Source organism: Phycodurus eques, chromosome 14, assembly GCF_024500275.1.
Source record: "Phycodurus eques isolate BA_2022a chromosome 14, UOR_Pequ_1.1, whole genome shotgun sequence".
Taxonomy (NCBI): Eukaryota; Metazoa; Chordata; class Actinopteri; order Syngnathiformes; family Syngnathidae; genus Phycodurus; species Phycodurus eques.
Window position 1 is genome coordinate 12,424,126 of NC_084538.1, and position 21,354 is coordinate 12,445,479.

Sequence of the window (21,354 nt, forward strand, 5' to 3'; positions counted from 1 at the left end):
AAACAGTGAACATGACCATATCTTTTCTTAATCGCATATGCATCACTCTGTTGTTACATAATTTGAGTGGGGCTGCTTCATTTGCTTTTCAAGATAAGGGAAAAATCAAACCAAATCATCAATAGTTACAGCGAGCTTGGTGTTCATTCTATGAGAGTGCAAGCAAAAACACTCTGATCCACTTTGAATGCTGATAGGAGTTGCCTTTTTCTGAGAGCTGAATGATTAAACAAGCAGCAACTAACACTAATGAGATGCCGGAATTAAAATCTTCAGAATTTAAATTCACAGTTCCCGATGTTTGGTAACATTGTCAAACTTTCTTATATTGAAATGTGTGAAAACGATGCACACATATTATGGTCAACTGCACTTATTAGAAAAAAAAAATCCGCCTGTATAGATATAATAATTCTGCAGTGCAATCCTACAGCACTAAAAACCACAATAATAAACAAATGAATACCTCTCTGACAGTGTACTAAGCATTATTATCTTAGTGAATGTTTAATACAGCTTTTGTATGGGATATTATCAGATTGTACAAGTGGTCATACTGTTGTGGCCTGCTGGTGTATAGGTGCATGGCCATTTCTTTGGGTACTCAGGGTTATCCTCAATAGTTTCGCAGGTGAGTTGGAGCTTATCCCACCTGACTTTCGGCAAGTGATATGGTACACCTTGGACTGGTCACCAAGGCACATAAACACAATTGGGAAGAAGACGGAGACAATCCACGAAAGCGCAGGGAGAACATGCAAACGCCAAACAGAAGACGGGAGCTGAGATTCAAACTCAGAACCTCGGAACTGTGAGCCAGGTGTGCTAACCACTAGTACGCTCTGCTTCACATACTATTTCCAAATAATGTTGATGAAAAACTGATGATCCTCTTCTTGCATCTTAAAAAAAAGAGGTCCATGCTGTCACGACCAGTTGCCATCAATTAGAAAAATATGCATGTAATTGTCACCCATTCAAAGAGGTAATTGCTTATATATGCCACAAGATGGCAGCAAACACCTTTTTTATATTTGACAAGGCAATGGCCTGACTAAATGAAGCTTCTTCCCTTACTTAGCCAAGTTCCTTAGAACCAAGATGCCACATGACGGCATCAAAGCAAAAATAGCAAACAGGTGACTTTGCAAGTAGGCAAACTTGTGATTGCTGAACGGCAAATATGCAGGGGTTCACTGTATACTCAATGCAAACACTGACCAGATGATGTCATTGGGAGCAGGAGCGTAGCTGATGCCCCACTGGTGAGACTGGACCACCGTGGTGACGCTGGACTGCTGGGGTCGACGGCGACAGCGCACGCGACTGAAGTCCTTTACAATTCTACAAAACACAACAAGAACTGCTGCAATCAATCTGTTCAGGACCACCCCAAAGGATATTGGTTAGATGGCTTCCAGTTAACTCACACAGCAGTCATTCTATCATCGCGAAACGTCACAAAAGCGATGCCCAGCCTCTTCATATAGATGCGATTCTTCTCAGCATTGAACTCATCCGTACATTTCTCTTCTAACTCGCTGTAGTATTGTTCTGCATCCACCTGCAATAAAAGTTACACTTGCTGCATCTTTGACTATCAGAGCCAGATTTACCCTACATTTGAATTGCAGCGCCATCCAGTGGAATCCTCCTCTCAATGCAGCACAGGTCACAATCAAATCTAAATGATGTTGCATTCAAGTACCTTTTCAAAGCCACAAATGTCACAGCAGAATATTTGAGCACACGGGTGGGTCTTCATCATGATCTTTCCCTCCTTCTGGGATTTTGTGGCAAAGTACAGCCTGCCTTTCATTGCCTTACGCCTGTTCAAACCCATGTGGTGTTCTGAGACATGGCATAGTATTTGGGAATTGCAAATAATGAATTTATAGCTGCAACTTTACCTCTCTAAGTCAAGCCTCGTTAGCTTGTTGATGTCGAAGCAGAAGCGGATGTCGGTGACGGTGCAACTGGGGTAAGCCTCACTAGCCGAGGAAGAAAAAGGAGAACATATTACAATTATGCATCATGAACAGCAGGAATCCATCCATCCATTTTCTGAGCCGCTTCTCCTCACTAGGGTCGCGGGCGTGCTGGAGCCTATCCCAGCTGTCATCGGGCAGGAGGCGGGGTACACCCTGAACTGGTTGCCAGCCAATCGCAGGGCACATACAAACAAACAACCATTCGCACTCACAGTCATGCCTGCGGGCAATTTAGAGTCTCCAATTAATGCATGTTTTTGGGATGTGGGAGGAAACCGGAGTGCCCGGAGAAAACCAACGCAGGCACGGGGAGAACATGCAAACTCCACACAGGCGGGGCCGGGGATTGAACCCGGGTCCTCAGAACTGTGAGGCTGACGCTCTAACCAGTTGTCCACCATGCCGCCAGCAGGAATCCTATGCAGGTAAATCAAACTTTTGAATCAAGATAAAGAAGGAAAATATGTTTACTGTAAGTGTTTGGTAATCAGTCCTGGGTCTGAGATTTCTCTGGGTATAGATGTGATCATCAGTGTTCTTGCAACCTGGAACACAATGCAAATAACATGAAACTTCAAGTCTTAATTAACAAACCACATTTTCCCATTTTTTACTTTAATCCTTTTCATTGTTCTTGTTGTTGTCTGGGTTAGGGTTAGGGATGATCATGCTTGACAAGAGACCAATGCCCCATGGTTTACCAGTATCACTCTGACAAAGCATTTGTCATTAAAGTTTTTAGATAACAATTTTAATTCCAATAGGAATTGATTGTCAAATAAATTGCTAATAATCTTTGATAATCGATTGTTTAGAGACCTTGTTAAATTCAAAATTGTCCAGATCTTCAGAATTACAGCCGCTTAACAGTAAATAATAATTGGACTTAAAAAAAAAACAATAAAGAGATAACTATTAAAGATTATATTTATGATAATAATAAAGCAGACTGATTATCTTTGTGTTTCATCAAAATAAGACAATTGCAAACGTCTTCTTTAACTTTGGAATCCAATTATGAACATTTTTGAATATTTTCTGACATTATGGACCAAATCAGTAACTGGATCATAATAAATTTGTTTGTACATTTTCTGGACTGTCAATTTGCAATAAAGCACTGTTTTCTGAATAATAATTAAAAAAACATTCATTGACTAATCCCAAAAAAATAATTATTATAATAATTAATTATTTAAATTATCATTACTTGGAGTCCTAAAAGAAATTAAACAAAGAAAGTAAGGTAGAACTACAATTTAGTTAATACAGTATACCACAGCAACAAAGTTGTGACAATCTGATTGGATGCTTGGAAGTACAGGGTGTCCACAGTTTACGATGGTCTTGACCGACGCCAAATTTCATTCATTTATGGACTGCGCGTGGTTGTCAGCGTGCAAGCCAACCAGAGGAATAAAAATGTAAGAAATTGCTGTATTTTATCATTATATTATGTGTATAGTATCGATAGTTTCCAGAACTGTGATGTGATAGTGGTGGTGGATTAAGTTGGGCAAGTCCCCATTGAAGGCCCAGGTACCATATGCACAGCCCGCCACTCGATAGAGACTCGGTGCGTTCCAAATCAGACATTTTGCTCTTCGATTGAGTTTGATGCTCAGAAATGTTGATGCTTTCGCGCAGCATTAAAAGTGATTTTTCACATTTTTGCCGACAAACACGCTGTACGTGTGAATGCTTGACTCGCAGCATTCATACAACAATAACCTATGTCACGGTGACTAACCTTCTCATCTTCTCTGTACTGCAGCCGTATGGAGTGGTGAGCCATACATATAAACGTGATAAGAAAGTAGACTAAAGCAAATATGGCGTGCAGCCACAGGAAGCTGTCCCTGTGCGGCCAAAAAAAACACTGTTACAGTCTGAACTATCCATTTCACGGTTTACATAACATGAGCTGTCAAGCATGCCAGACTTACTTTGCACTAACATTAGCCAGTGTTGTTCTTCCGAAGTTCTCAGGACTGTCTCCTGTAAAAATAATGAAACATGACAGAGACAAACATTTTAATTGGACCTAAAGGAAACCTCCTCATCTGGGTGAGGCGACCTTTACTATTTTCAGAGAGTTTGTGAGCGATCTCATCATTTGAGTGAAATTTCTCACATTTAAACTCACTCACACTTACGCCCAACTCTCTTAATATGGTTGCTCTTTGTTTGCTGTTGCTATGGCAGTCTGTCAACTACTGACTGTTTGTTTAATGACACGGGTGGCATGTTACAAGTGAGATGACAGTCAGCAGCAATAAAGTGGTTATGTGGACTGACCAGCTCCACATTGACCTCAAAATGAATCCTGCCTTCATCCTATTAAAGAATAGCTTGCTCAACACTTCCAATAAAATAAACACACAACTGTCAAAAGGCATTTTCGCTGCTATTTAGCCACGCGGTTTGTGTTCCCACCTAACCTGCGACGCCTTCATGTGTATGTTAAGAGGAAACAAAGCCCCTTCTACTTACAATTCTATTATGGGAAGCTCCTTGAGGTCTGAATTGTGTGTCTTCATACGCACTTTACATTATCTGCCCCTCCAAAGTCTGCTGTGGGGTGTCCGAGCCAGCAAGGCCTTCTCTGTTGACCTAAACACTATTTGAGGCACTGACCAACCTAAATTTGTCACATGAAATTAGATTTATTTATTCCCAGACTCTTCTCTTCATTTCATAGCATTTCTCTTGGCTGCACTGCCTCCAGTGCATGTATGTGGATGTTTGATTTTTTTTGGGCCAATCAGAATTTCACCTCTGTGGGCTCTATTTTAAAAGTAAAAAGTGGCAGACCTTGATTTTCGTGCACACGCAAGACTCGCTGGACGTGTTTGCCAATTTAGAAGACCGGCCTGCGCCGAGGTGTCCTTTGACATCCGTCCGGCCCATGTGACAATTTGGTGATGGAAAGTCGGTCCAAACTTACACTTGCTCAGACCACGTCTACATTTTGGTGTAAGGTAGACCGCTGGTCTAACATGATTTTGGTGAATTTGATGGTAGTGCAGGCAGACAGATATGTGAGCTCCACAGACATGTGGTGGATGTGATGTATTTTATTCATAAATATTGATTCTGAATTGCTGTAGTTGTGTGTAGTTTCTATAATTGCAACTTGATAGTGGTGCTGTTAATTAAGAGATGGATTGAGTCGGACAAGTCTCCACTGAAGGCCCAGGTACCAAATGCATGCCTCGCCACTGCCCAAAATTATTTCATAAATTCATCATATGAGGTCCAAAATACCCAAGAGATTCCCGGAAAAGTTGATTGGCAGGATCACAGCCAAAGACAGCAGGCACACCACAGTCATGAGCAGGATGATGTGGCGCTGGAAGGACAAATAAGTGACGGCATCAATGCCACACTTGCTGCGGATCTCCTCGTCCCTGCAGAAAGAAAGCAACAACTGTTTCAGAGGGGCCCCATAAGAGGGGAATCCCAAATATATTAGCATTTCGAAATAGAAAGACAAATGTCAATCAGTATGTATGCGGTATTGTCTATTTTCACTCATCCAGAGTAAGGCTGTGGGACCACTGGTTTGGTGGTTACCTGACAGGAAGTTCGGGAAAACCAAAAATATAAAATAGAATGAAAAAAAGAAGGATGCTGGTCTCGCAATGGGCCCACACACATGAAGAACTTGCAGGGTGGCTTTACACTTTTCCCAGGGATCCTAGAGTTAGCCACTGGCACGGGAGCTAAAAACAGGCAGCCAAGCACAACCATAATACTATGGAAACCAACGGACACCGTGGAAATTGCTTTTTACAACCTGTTATGTCAGTCAGAGTCCGACAAAGTGCAAATATTCAGTGGGAAACCTCGGCACCAGTGGTTTCGTGAGGCCAGACTTGTTTGTTTTTGCTCGTTAATGAGTGAGAACATGACTTGAGATTTTACAATGACATCAGCTTTGAGGACAGAGGGCCAGTACAAAGTCAAAATCAAGGTCAACTTACTTCATATGGTAAAGAGATGTGAGCCACGAACAAAAACCCTAGAATGATAGGGTTCAGTCGATTAATTTTAACCATAACATATTAATGAAGAGTGTAAATGACATCATTGTCTACCTTAGGGCCTTTAGATGCTATTAAAAATATCACCACTAAGGCAAAACTCACCATGTCCTTGGTCTCAGAGTCAGAAGGGCTAGACTCTGAGGGAGACTTCTCCTTCTCACTTGGTTCTCCATAGAACAGAGATGTGAGGCTATAGAGTGAGGACAAAAAAATAAAATAAAATTAAAAAGATGAAAAATAAGGTCAATTAAGCAGCAGACATGTCACCCCAGGAGATGTTTAAATGATTTCCCTTTCCAGTCATTGTGGGTATTCTTGGAAGGACAGGAGCACTGCAAATTAAGCAACATCATTAAACTACAAAATATAATTCCCTGTGGAGTGGTGTGTGATTGGTGTGAGACGCATTGACCGAGGAAATCATCACAGAATATTTGAACAAACCCTGGACTATTTTTATTTATTTTAAACCTGTCCTGTTCAGCTGCATGGCCTTGCAGAATGGTGTATCTGTATGCCTTTGTGCTGGAACAGTCTTGCTGTGCCACAAGGCAGTTGGAAATACTCCCTCTGCTTATTTTCATTGATTTATTTTTTTCTTATTATGATGTTTATTAAAAATGCAGCACGACAGAAAAGGGGTCTAGGGACAAACAGAGGGACAGAGTGGACAAGGGGACATGCAGTAACTAACCAAGAGAACAGACAGGGGGACAGGAAAAGGGCAGGACAGGATGTGGGGCAAATGAGCAAGGCAGTGCTATTGACGAGTGGTGAGGTGAGATTCTTTTTTAGTGCCTAAACACCTGCAAGAACCTGCGAGTTGATATGTTAGCTTAACCTGTGTTGTTGTTAGTGATCCCAGCACAAGTAATTAAAGCCTATAGTGTGTCTATCGAACGTATTAGTGAATGAACACTATATCACATTCGTGTTAGTCAACTGGTGTACGGAGTTGCTGAGCTGAACCCTGGACTATACAAACATAGAGCCAAAGGCAATGGCAACAACAATCTGATTGGATGCAAAGTCAGTGCTATGATCACCATGCAAATATGCCCCCTAGAGGTTGTGAGCACCAACTAACAGGAAGTCGCCTGGTGCCTTTTCCTGGTGGTTTGAACATAAATTAGGCCACAGCTCAGCAATATCTATCTTTCACTGTTATAAAAGAAAGCCCTAGCTTTGCTTATAATGAAGAGGAAACGAGCAACAGCTGAAGAAGGGTACATGTCCATTTTATTCTAATTAGCACTACAGGATCTGGGGGAGTTTAGGCTTGTACATGCAAGGTAGTGGTGCTCTCTCTCCTTATAAAATGAAACTTCAAAATGGTAAAAAAATAAATAAATAAATAAATAAAAACAAGCTATTGTCTTCGCTCTTCAATGCTGTGAGCGTGTCAGCTGTCAATCAAATACCACTACTGTAGATAGCAGTGTATACATACTATGAAAACAATGGAAGCTTACAACAATGTAAAATGATGTTATGAGGCCACCTTCACAATTGAATAGTTACACAACTATAATCATAAAAACTAAGCACAAAGGCTAACTTACAGGACATAATGTGAGTGCTGACCAGTCACCCAACAATGTCATTGGGCAGTTCAAGTATAGTGGGGGAGAGGCCACTCATGCCAAATGCCCAATTGCATCACTGCGTGCCGTCTTAGCCTCGTCCAAAAAATAAGAATGAAAAACAGTTTCATGCTTTAGCTCCACAATTCAGCACTACACATTTCCCAGTTGTTTTCAGCAATTATCTTCATACATGTATTATGTACCATATACAGAAAAAAAGACACAAAGATAAAGAAAGATTCATTATTTGTAGTCCCCACACAAACACGGGGAGATCATCTTCAACTCCGCACAGAAGGGCCTGATTCAAGATTTGAAAAGCCCGAACCCCAGAACTGTGAGGAAAACTCACTAACCACTAATCCTAATGTGCTCCTTCATGTGTTAAATCACTTGAAACAAAGTGATTTCAATCTATCATCACTTGCAAAATTGTCATTCTCCACTGAAAAAACCCTTTTTACCAGGATCGGTTGATCCATGTGATTCAAACACTCAATTAACGTTTGCATGCAGTGAGAAGAGTCCTGTACAGTACTTTATATAACCAGCAGGGAGAGCTAGAGGCTGCAGCATGTGTGCTTCCAGTGGAGAGTCCTGGATGTCTCCCATCTTTTATGCTGCCAAGGCTCCCCTTGGAACAACTCATAGCACACATTTCAAAAAAAGACATGGATTCACCTGTCGTTGTCCATCAGCAGAGCTAGGCGGCCATAATCCCAAGCAGCCTTCCTCAGACAGGAGAAGATGAGCAAAAGGAACTGTGAACCAAATCACACATGCACAATTCATTACACAAAGACATACTGTATTTGCAAAAATAACACAGGATGTCGTCATTAGACTTGGGTCATATCATTACGCTAATTAGATATAAAATACTTTTTTATGATGTTGAAGTCAAATGTTTCCCAATGGTAGTAGTTACGCACTAAAAAGTGTTTGACCCCATAAAAATAAAACGGGCGCCCTTAACTATTTCCTGTCTTTGTAATAAGAGTCAATAGAGTTGACCTGTGTTCACACCACTATACCATCAATCCCTCTGAGAAAAATGTGCCAAATGAAAAGATGACAAAAACATAATGTCATATTCGACAAAATTCATTGATTGTAATTCTGACCACGACAACCAACAACGATCATAGAACATCTTCCTCCGTTTGAGTAGTGTACGGTTGTCGTGGAAACTACCAGGCAGGTCAGCGTACACACGCAAAGACATGCCGTGCACTCAACAAATAGCGTCAATGGCCAGATCTAAAAAGACTCATTTCGTCTTCTAAAGTAGAGCAAATTGCCTCTCAAAAAATCTGATTCAATCAAATAGCGGATTAAAAATATCATATTCAGTCACATTAAAGTGGATTAACCCTGAATAGTTCTAAGTCTCAAACAGAATGGCAAATGAAAAAGGACGAAAATTTGCTGATGGAAGTCCAGTTTCAATTACTGCCTTAAATCATTTAGTCATGTGAGTAGAGAGGACATTTATAGTTGGGTGGGTGGTGAATACAGTACATCCATGTTCATAGGAGGAAAGATCCCATAGTTGATGAGTGATTCATTCTTTACGGGCAATCTGGGCAACCTTGACTGGGGAGTGGAGATGAATCAGGATATTAGCAAACTTTGAGATCATTCCTCCATTGTCTTGCTTTTTTTCTTCACATCCATCGGCTATCAGTTGTTTTATTTCGCTTTGTCTCGATGTGTGGGCACGCTCTCCTCCAATCCCTCAGATGATTTATTCTGTATGATGATGGAATTGATGCAGAGGCGTGCTCCCGCCACCTTGGGGGGAGCATACATTGACTCATGCTTGTCATTAACAGACAGTGCTCAAGCCTCTGCGTTGCCTTGACAACCCACCAGTGATGAAATGAGCCAATTAAAACGTGGAGGTGGCAGATTGAGAGTGATATCAGAGCAGAATGGAACCTGACAAGGCCTGACAGCGGAACCCAGTTAGCCGACAGCTGAGAACAGAAGCCTATTATTATCTGCCAAACTGGAGGAAAATATCCTCGTGTACTTGTAAACACTTTTTATTCCAGGAAAGAAAAAGAGAATTTAAGATGCCACTGTAATTGCTCTGGCAGTTAAAAATGTGTTTTTGTGCATGTGCACACTTTGCTACATCAACATGAGCCTGAAATACATTTGAAACAAACCTTTTCACAGCCGTGACATTTGTAGCAGTTGAGGAGGTCCAATTATTGATGGAGTAAATTTAGAGCTCAGATTTGATTTCTGAGGCTTCCTCTTGAGAAATTTAGTTTAGCAGGGGAATACAAAGCTGAATAATATATTTTCAGATACTCTGATTTCCACACTCCACAGAATCAAATGCATCTATCAGACATTCAATACAACACTGTGAAACGTACAAAGGTGAACACAATCTGTACTCTGATTCACTTTAAAAAAAATAAAAATAAAATAAAAATTTATTCCAGGCTCAATCAGTTGCCACCATAAAACATTTATTAACTATAGAGGAAATGTTTTATTTCCTGTCATACAAATATAAAGAGAACTCAAAAACAAAATAAAAACAAAATAAAGTAAAACTACTACCTTTTGAAGATGCCTGAAAGACATGTACTTGTAAATAGAGAGGGATCAGGAAGGTATTTACAGATACTATCACTTAGTGGCATTTTATAGGTTGGATATAAGAAGTTTATTTACTTTAGTATAAGCAAATATATCTGTGTATATTATTGTGGTTGAATTTACTGTATTACTTTTACAGTACTGAGCAATACTATGCTGCAGTACGTTCCATTTCTGACTGCATGGCTACCACCCTTTTCCTCTTTGTCAACCCTTCTCTGTCCCCTTCTGTGGTAGCATCCCAAAAAAAAAAAAAAAAAAAAAAGCAGAGGAAAAATAAATACATGGATGTGGAGTTAATCCTTTAGTTGTCCACTAAGATGAAAGTTGTTGCATATTTTGGAAGAAAACCTTTGGCATGTTCAACTTTGGAGGTTCCACTGCAGTCATTGTGAAACGAATAGTGATAAATAACTGTGTACTGTATATGGAAGTCTAACTGGTGTATAAGTATACAATGCTCACCATCCACATGAGCACATTGATGGTCAAGACGGTGGGTATCCCCCCAAAGGGGAGACCCTGGAGGACGCTGCTGCGAGAGTGTGAGCGGAAGCATCTCTCAGCTGTGCTGTTCTCATCCCCGACTGGGTCCAGGAGGCCCACGACATTCAGCACCACAGGCCTCCCTTCCACAGGGGGCGCTCTGGACATGAACAGTGTGGAGTCAGCCATCAGCACTGGACCATATCTGAACAAATACAACACAATTAGTAACGGACTTTGCTTTGAGACAGTGCTCTCAAGTAATATTATAATTATATTACTGCATTTCCTCAAATAGTGGCCATCCCTCTAATACAATGACACCTAACCATTGTGCTGCAGCACAATCCTCATCACGGGTGTTGTGGGAATTGATCCAATTGCACTTAATTGGTCAGAAAACAATTATTTATTTACTACAAGTAATGTATCTACAGAGCCCCTAAACAGACATGGGCAAAAAAAGAGGAAAATGTTTCTCATTAGGATGACAAAGTTATTCATCCCAATGAGAAACTTTTTTGTTAGGATGAGAACGTTTTCTTGTGAGGAGGAGAATCTTTCGTCTCGTAAGGACGAGAATGTTTTCTCGTTAGGATGAGGAAGTTCCTCATTATGAAAAAATGCATCCGTCCATCTGCTGTTCTCTCCATGTCCCTTCAGGGGCTCTGTAGCTTTCTGCGCAGTATTAAAAACAATCAGATGTTATGTGGAGACTTACGCATTATTTTCCCCCCAACAATGAATGTACCAGTTGACTCTGATGGGTGGCAGTGTTGCAGTGTTGTGCGCGTCCATGTTTATGTCATTAGTTTCGCACACTGTGCCTCGTTTCATGCTGTTCTTATGAATTGTTCTATTTTTCTTATGTTTGTTTCACTTATGCTACTCATATATTGTATTTTCATCCATCCATTTTCTGAGCCGCTTCTTCTCACTAGGGTCGCGGGCGTGCTGCAGCCTATCCCAGCTATCATCGGGCAGGAGGCGGGGTACACCCTGAACTGGTTGCCAGCCAATCGCAGTTGTAATTTTCAATTAAATAGTATTTTGAGATTTAATATTACTTTAAAAATGCATAAAAAATAAGGCCTAAATTAACACCACTGACCACTTTGAGGAAATGCAGTACACTGGACCCTCGCTATTCACAGGGGATGGGGACTGTGTCGACCACATAGTAGACCACATAGACCAAATAGTGAAAATCCTTGTCTAATTGACGCCCATTATAAGTGGATTGAAAAAATTATACAATTTTTCAAACCAAAAATTATTGAATAAGATGGGATGAATAAGAATTTTGCGGGTTGGTACCTGCTAAAAAAAAAAAAAAAAAAAAAAAAAACGGAACATAAGAAATATCTAAAATTGTATTTATTTATTTTAAGTGACTTATTCTCATAAGGATGGGCTCCTTTAGTTCTCCCTGAATCTTAATTCTGTCTTAGCCACACATTTTGTTTTGATACATTAGGCTAGGTGTCTCAGTACTCTTGTCCCTATCTTTACATGACACATTTGGCCCAAAAACTATAACCAGATGCCATATTTACCTAACACAAATAAATAAATAAATAAACAAATCAGCAAAATACAGTACATGCTAATCAAGTATTAATATATTATTTGTGTTAGTTTGTTGGGATCCATTAGCCTCTTTTAACATGGGTACCAGTGTCTGTTCTGGCATAATACCATTTCATAAAGGGGTTACTTAATCATGAAGATGATGATTAATATTAGTATGAGAAATACTGTACATAGTGAGTAGATATAGGAAAAATAGTTTCATGTACTCTAATAGTGACCTACGAGCCTGTTACGGCCATTTCTAACATACTGTACTGCAAGGTTCAGTCTAATGACCATGAGGCTCCTTAGCAGCCATTGATCTGATCTTTTCTCTATCCGACAAATGTAAGTGAGATGTCACATAAAAACCACAAAAATTATTTTGATGAACATGATAGCTTTGAAAACCTCGATTGTCGCAAGGAGGTGCTAACAAATCTGTTTAAAGTAAGGGACAAACATATTGTTGTGGAAAGAAAGAAGGCGTTTAGTTCAACCGTAAAATAGTCTGTTTACTCAACTGCATATTTGAACAGCTGAGTCCAGCCTTTTTTATGTACTTCCCCATCTAGAGCATGCAAAGGATATGATCATTCGCAGTACCGTGACCACAGACGTGAAGCAGAAATAACACGCGCACACACACACACACGCATGCACAAAAATCATATTTCCCCTATGCACAAATGAATTTGAATTTAATACCAAACAGATTTGTTACAATGTCAGAAAGAGAGAGAAACATCATTCACAACGTGCCTTAAAATGACCAAATGTTGTACGGCAGTAATTATATAAAGAGCTAAAACAAAGTGAGACATAGGCATGAACAAACCTTCTTGGGCTCATGAGCTTTTCTTCTTCACGCATTAGACAAGTAGGCTTCCAATGATGCGAACTCCACCCCCAGACAAGAGCAGGATGCTGACCACCGTGTGGATTTACACAACATTTGGCCACACCGTGACTCAGCATTTTCAATGCAGTCCAACATACAGTCCAACATGCTGGCTCTCATCGTGTCCTATCCATTTCTTCCTCATCCTTTTCTACTTGGAAGTTTCTCCAATCCCGTCCCTCCTGCATTTCCCTAAACCGGGCTTCCTAAACCGAGGCAGCAGATGTTATTCATCTCACTGGTGGTGTGAGGGAAAGTTCTGTGTTGTGTTCATCCCAGATACTGAAGTCTGTATCTGACAATAAAACAATTGCAAAACAAAACACTGGAAAAGAAAACTGCTGTGCTAATTGGCATAAAACAAATAGCAGTGTGTGTCTGTGTGTCCATGAGTGAGGATGTCATCTCCAAGGCGACAGACAAAACAATGAAAATGTAACTAAATCTGTGACACCCTGCAACTATGCTTCACTCTCCTTGTTTATATTTCCAGCAAAGCAGCCCTTGTGGCTGCCACAAACATTATCTCTGAGCACCAATACTTTAGAGTCATTAACAACCACTGAAAATGCAAAGGCTCTCACATTAACGTTCCAGTGCGTCAGCAACAAGATCACAATGACAATATATGCAAAAATGTTTCCGTTAGTTATTCTAGCGGATTTACACCCATTTACTTTACATTCTGCCTTTCCAAACTGACACAATCAGAAACGTATTACAGTAAGATTATATTGGGTATTACTTCTGCCAGGGGAGTTGTGTATGAATTTTTGTTTTTGATCTATTAGTTTTTTTCTTTTATTTAATCTTGTGTTTGTTTAGTTAACATTGCAAGGATTTAAACAAATCAAACAAATGTCAACCAAACATCCTGCCATATCCAGGAAATTTGTATGTGAAATCAATGAATGTGTACAACTTGGTCCTGATCTAAATTAGGATTGTACTGCATATAGGTTAACATATTGAGTGCCATTCTAATAGTAGTTTGTAGTGGCACATAAAAGCACTGCATCATAATGAGAGGGGTTAATATTCTGCCCCTCTTATGCAGTGAAATAAGGTCACCAATCTACCCCTTATTTTCCTTACAAAGGCAGAATTGTTGATACAGCTCTTGTATTGGACCTAATGACAATCCCATAAAAACAGTCAAACTTGATGATACTAATACTGTAATGATAATCACACAGATTGTGCTGATATTTAGACCTTGAAATAACAACTCTGAATGAGTTTGAATATCCAAGTATTAATTTTAAGGGGACATGTACTTTTTTTCCCCCACCACGTATGAAACAAAAGAGACAGCCAAACTACAAATCATCAAATGATCCTATTAAAAACATGTCTCAAACCAAGCACCAACAGTAAAGTGTTTGGTGGACAGAAATAGACAAACCCCGCCCCCGCCCCACCCCGCCCTACCCTTCTCAAACAAGATCCATGACCTGCCTGAAAGAGATATTAGCTTGTTTTGCTGGAGAACTGAACCATAAATAAAATGGGAACTATCAAGCCTCTGCACCTACAGTAGTTATGTGCCAGACTCTCAGAGAGAGAGAAGACTACCCGCAGGGCCAACTTGCAATCAGCATGAAATTAGAGAGCTTCAAAGCTGTTGTTCCTTCTGTGACAGCCCTGACGGTAACCTTTATTTATTTAAGTCAAGAAGGAAACAGTCAGTGCAGAAACGCGTCATTTTGCACGTTTATTTTTTCCTAATCGAATATATATTTAAAAAAAAAAAAATGAAAACACAAATATTTTGACAAACATCAATCTTGCTTGGCAGTGTCAGAGAGATATCATTATCACGGGTAACAATGTTTATTACACTGTAGAGGTTGTGTTGTGGAGTGGTGTTTAACTGCACAGCGTCACACAGAGCTGTTTCTAATATTCTGGTACATGAGACAAGATGAGTCACAATATAAATAGCTCTCGATATGATAAGGGTGCAGTTCTACGCCACAATAGAATAACAATCATTAAACATACATATTATAGGACATCATACATAACTTGGTCAAAATGATTATCTCTGGAAATGTCATTATGGCAATATTGCAGTAGGCGCACCAGATGAAGCACATTGCACTACATTCACAGAAGAAATTCCTAGACAAAATTGTTGTGTAAAACTAAACTCAAACCTTTAGTACCTTTTTGGGAATACTTTCCTTCGTCTATGTTTGACTTATTTTTTATCACATCGTGTTCCTGTCAACTCTACTTGTTGTTTCACTGCTTTGTGGGGGAGTGGAGCCCTCTGTCCCAACTTCCTACGAAAACAGAGCGAGTGTGATTTTTATTTTTTTAAACTGAGCTTTTGGACACAAATGATTATGGCCTACAAATCCTGTTCAGCTACAAGTGGTGTTTCTGACATTCTATAGTACGTTTCTCCTTCTGCCTAAGTTGTGAAGTTTTATGTTGACTGTTTTATTTGCTGTCTGTCTTGTCTTGTTAATTGTGGTTTCTATTTCTAGTTCCAGTTAAAACTAATATTTTTTTTCATCAGGGTATTAATACAAATACGGTAATCACAAACCAAATTTTTTTGTTGTTGTTTTTTTTTATTTACTGAAAAGGTCTTTCAGAGAGGTCTTTGGTGTTATTACATTGCAAAACCAGACAACTCCAAGAAAATAATTTAGTTAAAAAACAGACAATTAAGCCAAAAAAATATATTAAAAATATTTAAAAAAAACAAAATTACACTGCAAGGATAAGTTCTGTGCTTTTTAAATAAACATTAATAAGTGAGTGTACTAAAACTGCAATCTCTTGAAGTAACCCTTAACCTTCACTAAAATTAAGACATAATTCTAGCCCTTTAGCAGGAGAGACAAGTCACATTAATTGCAGAGAGTAAGTTGTATTTTTTCTTTGCTGCTTTCCTCAAGATTGTGTCAACCTACTTCACTATCTCTCTTCAGCAAAGTTTCTTGACACCAGGATCCCACAAGATGGCATAAACTAGAGTGGGCTTTTGGCCTGAGCACAAAAACAGTGAATAGGTGAGCTTTTCAACAAATAACTGAGGATACACTGTATTCAAATTTCCACAAACCCTTGCAATGGGTGGCAAATATATATATGAATTTATCAGTGGAAAGTATACTAATCAGAAAAGGCAGTGGACCACCCCGCAATCATAATAGCAAAGCCTACCTGTTCTATCCATTCATCCATTTTCTACCGCTTATCCTTATCCTCAGCGTAACCCATCTGATTTGGGGCAAGAGGCAGAATACACCTTGGGTCGCTCGCCAGTCAATCAGAACTTGACTTTTGGTAATCCTCTACTTTCTCCCCACGTTTGTCTGACAGACCTTGATGAAGATCTGTGCTATGAGTGACACTCCACTACTTAATTGAATTGTTGGCCCAGGCCTAACACTTTCGCTACTTACAGTACTTTAGGTTAGCTATACCAAAGCTTGAAAATAAAATAAAATCTACACATAGAGAATGTGCTCAATTGGGCATCACAGGTTTGTGTTGTGATGGACTTGAGAGATGGTGGGAGAGTTAATTAAACTGAGTGAGATGTGAAAGGGGGTTGAGCTTTCACCACAGTCTTTTCACCACTTGCTCAGTAGTGAAGAGAGCAACAATGAAGATTTGTACACCTCTCAGTCTGTCATTGACGTATGTAGCATAGATCAGTGAGGTGGGGTCGAATGATGACAAGCAGACGATACTACATCCCCACAGCCTTCCTGTGAAGGCCGATTGAGCCTCAGCTTGACGATGAGCAATGACTACTCATGCCAGCCATGCACAACAAACTAAACACCTGCTTCCTGTCTGGCTGCACATGCTCAGTAGGCCCCCTGGGGAGTTCTGTGTGTCTGCTCTGCTGCTGTATGGACAACCCTCATTAGAACTCATCTGGCATCTTCGTAAAACTTGAGTCGAGCATGCGTTGAAATTGTAACCACACAATCTACAATCTCACCAATCCGTGCTGTTTGCTGTAGATTCGTTCACAACAAATCCTGCAGGAGCACATCCAAAATGGGCGTGAGCAAAAACATGAGTCACATTATTGTTAGTGCCAAAAAGTGTAAACACTGCACATTACAGCAGACCTTTGAGACATCGCTTCTATTCCAAGCTAAGATGCAGTCCATTTATATGCCACACAACATAGCTTCGCTCAAAATCGAAATTACTATTACAATTTTTGTTTTAATCTCTTGAGGCAACCAACAGTAAATGTCAAGTTTAAATAACACACTATGTCATAGTTATTTAGCTTACTATTATCAAGCTGTCTGGGAAAACATTGGTTTCTACTCAAGTCACTGAGAAGGGAAAATGACCTCAAAATGAACAAAAACTGCCCTGATTGATTCATTTGCTGTTGAGTCCTGATGACGAATACACTAATACACTAATGCATCTTATTTAATCCATTCACACCATTTCACAAATTATATCTTCATTTAAACATTTGATCAGCAGGTTTCAATTGTGTAATAACATATACATGCAATATATCTGATAAGAAGACGTACATCATTAATATTTCTATGAGCTAGGATTGGTCACTGACGGTTTAGCAGTTCATTCGCCTGACTTCTGTGCAGGTAGCATGGGTTCTATTCCCACTCAGTGACAACATGAATGTGAGTCTGAATGGTTGTAACCCACATAGATTAGTCAAGTGCATATATCTTGGATGTTATTGCACTTATCTGCACTCTGTGGCCTGTAGCTGCCTCAAAACCACACACACACAAAAATAGATTTATACTTTATAAGCTCAGGACAACACTGACATGGAAAAATGAGTTGAGAACATTTAGGGAGATATTTATCGAATAATTGATCACTTATTTTCCCCATAGTCGACCGAGGATATTTAGTGAAACCCTAATCCCTCCTATGGATCTTAGCAGTCCTCCTCCACTTTTTCCGTCTCGCTGATCTTAACTGGAACTGTTCACTTACTGAAGGTGCTGAGGGATAGCAAGCATTCAACACACACGGAAAAAGACGACCCAGCCAGCCAGCCAGCAAACATGTACGATAGCTACTTGCTGACCGCTTTACAGCTGTTCAGTTATCCATCTCACTCCGACAAGGGCTTTTATTTCAATCTCAGCTATGACTCTTGTAATATTCATGTATGTACGTACGGTGCCTGAAAATGACCAGCATTCAATTGGGAGTCTTGTGTTGCATCCTTAGATTGAATATTAAAGCCATCCCCTGAAGAAAACATATAGGGATTTTGAAAACAAAAACAGGGTGTGTTTACTAAAAACAGTTGTGTGGGATTAAACGTTTTTGCTTAAACCACTGGATGCTAATCAATGTTTTGATTGGTGGTATCTTGATTGCTATAATGTTAATAATCACTAGCCTAAAACTCTCATTCATGAGCAACCAACATCCTTTGATTTACTGTATGTTTCCATATCCAGATAGTTTGTTTGCAACCTATTTAAAACATTTTAGACAATCTTGCCCATGTTAAAATACCCACTTTGACGCTTAGCATCAAAACCAAAAACACTCAAGTGACTGCCACTCAAATAAGACCCTGTATCATAATCCTCTTACAGATATTAACAACATCAACATCAATTTGGGTGCCAAAATAAAGACTTAGATCTGTGTTTAATTAGTTCATATTGCAACATTTTCCCCACTCATTTTTATTGTTATTGCAATACCAATTAAGTAATATGCATGAGTAACGGGTTAGATTTAAAGTACAATTTTCTGACACTTGCTGATTATTTACAAATAGATGAGACCCTGAACTTCCAAGTGACAGCTGTCACAGTTCGACTGATCACCTGTGCGCCGTCCCAGAGTTTTTCCACTTTGCAAGTCAGCCACGCCTACCTCGATTGAAAACCCAAATCTACAGAGACTATTTATCTGAGCTTTGAATTGGAGTGAATTACTAATCATCCATTTGTTACTGGAGCCCTGGCTGGCGACCAGTTCAGGGTGTACCCCGCCTCTCGCCCGAAGATAGCTGGGATAAGCGCCAGCATGCCCGCGACCCTTGTGAGGATAAAGCGGTACAGAACATGGATGGATTTGTTACTGGACTTGTCGCAGTTATTATTAAAAGTCATTGCCGAATATTTCTGTGTGTTGGATTTGGCTTCTACACACACCTGTGTCAACAACCACCAAACATGTTATATAATGTAAAAGATTACTCATTAAAACAAAATGTAAATCCATCCATTTTCTAACGTTTATCAGTGCTCAGTGTTACAGTTGAGCTGGAGCCTATCCCAGATGACTTAGGGCAAGAGGCTGGGCACACTTTGGACTGGTTGGCAGCCATTCGCAGGCTATGTAAACAACCAACAATTCACACTCAAACCTATGGACAAGTTACTCTTTTAACAAACCTAACATGCATTTTTTTAGGAATGTGGGAGGAAATAGGAGTAGTGGAGGACATGCAAACTCGAGATTTGAACCTCTTCAGACAGACATGGTGACCACTAAACCCTGTGCTGCACTTGAACTATATAGCCTACTCCAAACCCTACATCAACTGGACTGTTATAAGACCTCGTCCCATCATAGTGTGTACATCCATCATCTATCAAAAATTGCTCGGTGTGATTTATTACATGGACAACTACCCCAGGCATGTCTTGTTAAGCATACCAATGTGTGGTGAGTGTTAACATGAAATGCAATGCAATTAGCTGGAATTCAACAGGTCAAACTACTGAACAAATGCGTGTGCGTGTATGTTACTGCAAACAGAGAGATGAAATAATAATGGCTAGATCATAACAGGCTCCTTATTGACCAAGAGGGACCTGGCAGATGAGGAGTGAATGTAAAAGCATACAATGAAGTGTGCAATGAGGAGCTGGCAGGTTGTAGGGGGGGGGGGGGGGGGGGGGGGTGGAAAAGAGGAGCTGTTTTGTCTGTTTTGGGTGCAGCACGTTGCCAGAGAAGCTCCCCCCTCGTCACATCACCACTAAAAAAAACACCACCAAAGGATGTAATCGCGTTCCAAAAAAGTCTAGATCTCATTAGAAGTCTTATAAACGCGATTGTGTCCGATGTATCAGGGCGCCTCGTCGTCCCCTCGCCCGCTGCAGCGCTCACAACTGTCTGCACAGCAAGCCACATTCCCACCTCAACTTAATGAAAAAGCGTTGCGGCAGAAATGGCGCAATTAAACCATCCGATGCGCGTTTTAGTCCGAGCAAAGACCGATAAGCTCCAAATGAGCTAAACTCACCTCAAAACGCTCGCTGATGGGCTGGCGTCATTGAATGGAGGGAGAAGCCGCCGTTGTGTTTTGTCTTCCACAGGCAACAAATACAAGAAACGCCCACCTTCCCAGGGACCGTCTGAAGGTTCCTCGCCTGCCAGCGCGCTGCTCTAAGGGAGTGTCAACAACCAAATACAGTAGTCCATTTTTAAATTGCCTCTGTATTCAAGATGGACGAATGAATGGTAAAACATTAACAATGTGTATGCAGGTCAGAGGTGGTAAAAGTGCTCGAACTCTGTACTGAAGTAGAAGTTCAGATACTTGTAAAAAAAATCAATTCATCAATTTTCTGTACCGTCCATCCTCACAAGGGTCATGGGAGTGCTGGCGCCAATCCCAGCTATCTTCGGGCGAGAGGCAGGGTAAACCCTGAACTGTTCGCTAGCCAATCGCAGGGCACAGACAAGCATACAACCATTCGCACTCACATTGACACCTCCGGGCAATTTAGAGTCTTCAATCAACCTACCAAGCAAGTTTTTGGGATGTGGGAGGATACCGGAGTACCCGCAGAAATCCCACGCAGGCACAGGAAGAACATGCAAACTCCACACAGGCAAGCCCGGGATTTGAACCCCGGTCCTCAGAACTGCGAGGCAGAAGTGCTAACCAGTCGGTCACCGTGCCGCCTCACCTTTACTTAATGTGCCATATTTTACCAAACCATCTTTGTATAGTATTTGGATGTAAACGTGAAATATGAATTAAAATCATCCACACATTTCTGAGTTAAAGGTGTTTTTCTGTCGAGAGGCCTAAAGATCAGGTCATTCAAATTTCTCGACCTTATCTACATGATTAGTGAAGATATCCGCTTACCTCTCTGCTCCGAGCCAGCGTTGTCAACAATAACAAACACGCACGC

At 40.4% G+C, this 21,354-nt stretch overlaps 1 protein-coding gene across 5 annotated transcripts in view; it reads right to left on the reverse strand.

The window, feature by feature from the left end:
• Positions 1-20,518, reverse strand: part of tmem63c (transmembrane protein 63C) — a 32,744-nt gene extending 12,226 nt beyond the window's left edge. For 2 of the 5 annotated variants that reach the window (XM_061696842.1, XM_061696845.1), the window contains exons 1-13: positions 13,142-13,191; positions 10,711-10,936; positions 8,308-8,387; positions 6,143-6,230; positions 5,978-6,015; positions 5,259-5,401; positions 3,938-3,989; positions 3,742-3,850; positions 2,463-2,536; positions 1,911-1,991; positions 1,709-1,829; positions 1,431-1,564; positions 1,222-1,344 (exon numbers count right to left, since the gene is read on the reverse strand). In XM_061696842.1, the coding sequence (XP_061552826.1) occupies positions 1,222-1,344; positions 1,431-1,564; positions 1,709-1,829; positions 1,911-1,991; positions 2,463-2,536; positions 3,742-3,850; positions 3,938-3,989; positions 5,259-5,401; positions 5,978-6,015; positions 6,143-6,230; positions 8,308-8,387; positions 10,711-10,936; positions 13,142-13,176 (1,304 nt within the window). In that variant the 5' untranslated portion in view covers positions 13,177-13,191. Of the gene's footprint in view, positions 1-1,221; positions 1,345-1,430; positions 1,565-1,708; positions 1,830-1,910; positions 1,992-2,462; positions 2,537-3,741; positions 3,851-3,937; positions 3,990-5,258; positions 5,402-5,977; positions 6,016-6,142; positions 6,289-8,307; positions 8,388-10,710; positions 10,937-13,141; positions 13,192-20,453 lie in introns of those variants that run through there. The other 3 variants (XM_061696843.1, XM_061696846.1, XM_061696847.1) reach the window with 3 other exon arrangements.
• Positions 20,519-21,354: the final 836 nt, after the last annotated feature.